General features: G+C 44.3%; 1 protein-coding gene across 1 annotated transcript in view; it reads right to left on the bottom strand.

Moving 5' to 3' along the window:
• The window catches only part of Nif3l1 (NGG1 interacting factor 3 like 1), a 13,671-nt gene that overhangs the window by 6,864 nt on the left and 2,088 nt on the right, over window positions 1-4,719 (bottom strand). The window contains exons 2-3 of the mRNA XM_028765823.1: window positions 4,427-4,589; window positions 2,153-2,279 (exon numbers count right to left, since the gene is read on the bottom strand). Of these exons, the coding sequence (XP_028621656.1) occupies window positions 2,153-2,279; window positions 4,427-4,589 (290 nt within the window). The remainder of the gene's footprint in view (window positions 1-2,152; window positions 2,280-4,426; window positions 4,590-4,719) is intronic.

The raw sequence follows: 4,719 nt of genomic DNA, 5'->3' as shown, positions 1-4,719 counted from the left end.
GAGAGGGAGAGAGAGAAATTAATTAATTAATTAATTCACTGCAAGAGCCAAAGCCTGAGCTCAGCAGACAGGAGAGGCCTCATGTGACATGCAGGGGCCTCACGGTAAGGTCCCACCCAGCCAGGCTTCTGTCTCCACTTCTGTAAACAAGGTTGGTTACCCCAGCTACAGAGGAGGTGCTTGATCACACACAGGTGGAAATACATAGACAGGAAGTAAGTTGAGGTGTATGCTTGCTGCAGTTGGACAAAGGCAGAAAGCACATCAGCCTTGTGGGGTCTGTCTTAATAAGTTTCTGACTATCATAACTCATGGCCATTCTCTGGCAATCCCAGGGATGGACCTGGCCAGTGTCCACTGTCCTAGCCAGTATTTAATAAAGTTTGCTTCAAATTTGGCTCAAAAACTGTGGCTGTGGACTTACTCTTGCCTGGTGGGATCACCACAAAGTGTGTTGCAGTCAGCAAAGACACAGAGGAAGAGCAGTCTAAGCCCTGTGACACCAGACATGGAGCTACAGGATTTGGAGTTACACTGATGGGTTCATTCTGGCTTTGGTCCAGTATTCCCTGCCTATGCCACACTTCCTCCTTTTAGGAGTACTAATGTACTTTCTGTGCCACTGTGTTTCGAAAATATGGAATTTACTTTTGATTTCACAAGGTGTTACAACTAAAACATTGCCTTGAGTCTCAGAAGAGACACTGAACATTGGACTTTCAAACAGTACTGAGACTATGAAAGACTATGGGAACTTCACAAGTTGGATTAAATTCATTTTTCCTGATTATATGTCCACTGGCCTATGTTGGGGGCAGGGGAAGTGGTGTGAGTGAATACAGCCCTGTTCATACATTTGAATACTTGGTCCTCAGTGGTGAAACTGTTTAGGAAGGATTAGGAGGTGTGGCCTGGTTAGAGGAGTCACTGGGGGAAGGCTCTGAGGTTTCAAAAGACTCAAGCCGTCCCCAGTGTTCCCTCTCTGCTTCCTACTTGTGGGTCAAGATGTGATCCACGATAGCAAAGGCACTAATACAGAAGGGTAATAAATATCCAAGTCTAAAAGTAGTACCTTCCATCGATTTCCTAGTCTAAGACTGTCACAATAGGTACTGGCTGGTTCTGTGTGTCAACTTGATACAAGCTGGAGTTATCACAGAGAAAGGAGCCTCCCTTGAGGAAATGCCTCCATGAGATCCAGCTGTAAGGCATTTTCTCAATCAGTGATCAAGGGTGGAAGGACCTATTCTGGGTGGTGCCAACCCTGGACTGGAAGTCCTGGGTTCTATAAGAAAGCAAGCTGAGCAAAAGACAGAGGAAGCAAGCCAGTAAATGGCACCCCTCTATGGCCTCTGCATCAGCTCCTGCATAAGTTCCTGCCCTGTGTGAGTACCAGTCCTGACTTCCTTTGGTGATGAACAGCAATGTGGAAGTGTAAGCTGAATAAACCCTTTCCTCCCCAACTTGCTTCTTGGTCATGATGTTTTACGCAGGAATACAAACCCTGACTAAGACACCATAGTTTCCAGTAATGTGGGTCCTCACCATATTGATTGTGTGTGTGTGTGTGTGCGTGTGTCTGAGTTCTATGGATCAAACTCAGGTTGCCAGACTTGTATCACAATCATCTTTACCTATTGAGCCATCTTACCAGCCCTTGATGACTGTTTTACTTAACAGTTTACAAATTGTGATGGTCTGTATATGCTTGACCCAGGGAATGGCACTGTTGGGAGGTGTGACCTTGTTGGAGTAGGTGTGGACTTGTGGGTGTGGACTTTAATACCCTTGTCCTAACTGCCTGGGAGTCAGCATTATGCTAGCAGCCTCCAGATGAAGATGTAGAACTCTCAGCTCCTCCTGAACCATGCCTGCCTGGATGCTGCCATGTTCCTGCCTTGATGATAATGGACTGAACCTTTGAACTTGTAAGCCAGCCCCAATTCAATGTTGTTCTTTATAAGAGTTGCCTTGGTCATGGTGTCTGTTCACAGCAGTAAAATCCTAAGACAGAAATGAATCTGCAACACAACTGTAATTCAATCCACCAGCATTCACACATTAAACACATGCAGTCTCTGCATGCCAGTTATACATCAACACAGTTGTTAAAACACACAGCAATGTGAGGGCAGGAAGAACTCCTTTTTACCTTCTCCAGGGAAAGAATTTCAGTTTTCTGATAAAGTTGTGTGTCCTGGGAAAGAAAAGCTAGCACCTGCATCAAAGCCTTCTGAGTACAATTCAGACTGATCCGTGTTTGCTCTTCACCATCACACCTAAAATAACAATCAGTTCTGATTAGGATAAAAGTATAAATTGCTATAATAGATTATATGAAGCCAAAGATTCAACAAGCAGAACTGGCTCAGTCCTCACACTCAGCTGCTCAGAACCCTGACATCATGTGGAACTGTGCTCTCCAACTGTGGCTGCCCCGAACCCTCTACATCTTAAGCTTATCACTTTAAAATAGCAAGAGCTACATCCTTCAACATGTCCAGTAAAACAGAACATCTTTGAACAGACCTAAAAAAAAAAAAAAACAGAATTTTTTCTGTGTATGTATGACATGACACAATGTCTACATTCCACAGTATAGATGTTGAACAGAGGACAACTTGTGGAAATCCATTTCCTCTTTCTACCACGAAGGTCCCAGGGATCAAAAGGAAGTCCCATTAGGGATTCTCAAAACAAAGTGGTCTCAAAATAGTAGTATAACGGGCCTGGGGCCAAGTGCCTATAATTCTACCACTCAGGAGGCAAAGCGAAAGGACTGTGGTGAATTTAAGGCCAGACTGAGCCAAATCCTTCCTCCAAACAAAAACAAAACACATGCGATTTTATTGATCACAAAATTCTAGAAATAAAAGACACCTTAAAAGATTATCTAGGGGCTGGAGAGAGGCCTCAGTAGTTAAGAGGACTGACTGAGCTCAGTTCCCAGCAACCATGTAGTGGCTCACAACCATCTGTAATGGGATCTGATGCCCTCTTCTGGCATGCAGGTGTACATGCAGATAGAGCACTCATATACATAATTAAATCTAAAAATAAAGAATAAACAATCCATGCATCAAAGTAATCTCTTCTTGTAGTTTTGTTTTGTTTTGTTTTTTCAAGACAGGGTTTCTGTGTGTAGCCCTGGCTGTCCTGGAACTCACTCTGTAGACCAGGCTGGCCTCGAACTCAGAAATCCGCCTGCCTCTGTCTCCCAAGTGCTGGGACTAAAGGCGTGCATCACCACCGCCCGGCTCTTGTAGTCTTATACAGATTTCAAGTTTAATAAAAAGTCATTTACCTTTGTTTTAAAAACTATTGTTAAGTCCTTCCTTTGTGTGTCTTGTTGCCTCTTCTTTCCTGTTTTACTTATTTTAATTACAGTCTGTGTGTGTGTGTCTGTGTGTGTGTCTGTGTGTGTAGGGGGGCATATGCATTTGGACTATGGCATGTGGAGGTTGGAGAGGACAGCTTGCAGGGGTTGATTTTCTGCTTCCAGAGTGTGAGTTCTAAGGATGGACCGGTCATCAGACTTGGCAGCAGGTACTTCACCCAGTAAGACTAAGCCATCTGACAGGCCCATCCTTTACTTTCTTTCTTTTTTTTGGTTGGTGCCTGGGATCATCAGGGCCCCCACAGGTCACGGGCATGTGGTCTACCATTGATATACCCCAGTCCTTACCTTTAAATGAGTCAGCAGAAGGAGCAGCTCCTACTCTACCTCTAAATGACCAAGGAATGGGCCTCACCGGGGCCTTACCACTTGTTCCTCATTTCAAGAACTCTGGGAATCACTGCTTCACTGGAAACTGATAACATTTTTATTAATACATCACTAGGGTCTGTCTACATCCTTTAAAGTGAAAACAATTATCTTCCATCATTACCAAGTGGGTTAAAGATGTTTTATGTAGTGCTCCAGGGGTAGCTCAGAAGTTAACAGCACTGAGCTCAGGTAGAGCACCCACGACTGTGTCTCCAGCTTCAGGGGATCCATTGATCTCTTCTGGCCTCCTCAGGCCTCAGGCACACATAGACATAAATGCAGACAAAATACCCATACACATAAATAAAATTTAAAAAGAAACAGAGCCAAGAGGAGTAGGTCACATCTGTTACCCGACACCTGGAGGCAAAGGGCAGGAGTTTGCTGCCAGCCAGCATCATGAGACCCTATGTCAAAGAACAATTAAAGCAAACAGGGGAGCAGAAAAGAGGCAGGGAGACGGTCGGTGAGTAAAGGAACTTGCTGCCCAGCCTGCATGAGGTCAGCCTTTGGAACCCATGCAGTGGAAGAAGACTACTTCCCAAGCTGTCCTCTGACCTCCACACATGTACTATGGTATGTACTTGTCCATACAAATACACACACCAAATAAATAGTAAAAAACAGCTTTGTCAACCAGAGGAACATATCATGTACCTGGCAGGAAAAGAGGTGACAGAGACACCTCCAACCCCTTTCACTGCAGACATGACTTTGTCCAGGTCTTGGCTGTGGTTCGCACTGAATTCTAGTCGGTGAGTCCCCTCTGTGGGGTAATTTGGAGCTTTGGAAGGGTGGATGGGCCTGGTAGTGCAAGTTCCTAAAGAAAAAATCGTGTGAAAATCAAGGCCTTTGTAGTGCTTTAGAATTAGAAATTAGCTACTACAAGTAAGATCTATATGAAACGTCTCAGAACTCATTTCCATGTTTATACATACAAACATACATAC

This window comes from Grammomys surdaster, unplaced genomic scaffold (genome assembly GCF_004785775.1).
Source record: "Grammomys surdaster isolate TR1022 unplaced genomic scaffold, NIH_TR_1.0 165, whole genome shotgun sequence".
NCBI lineage: Eukaryota > Metazoa > Chordata > Mammalia > Rodentia > Muridae > Grammomys > Grammomys surdaster.
This window is presented reverse-complemented; position numbering and strand designations above follow the sequence as displayed.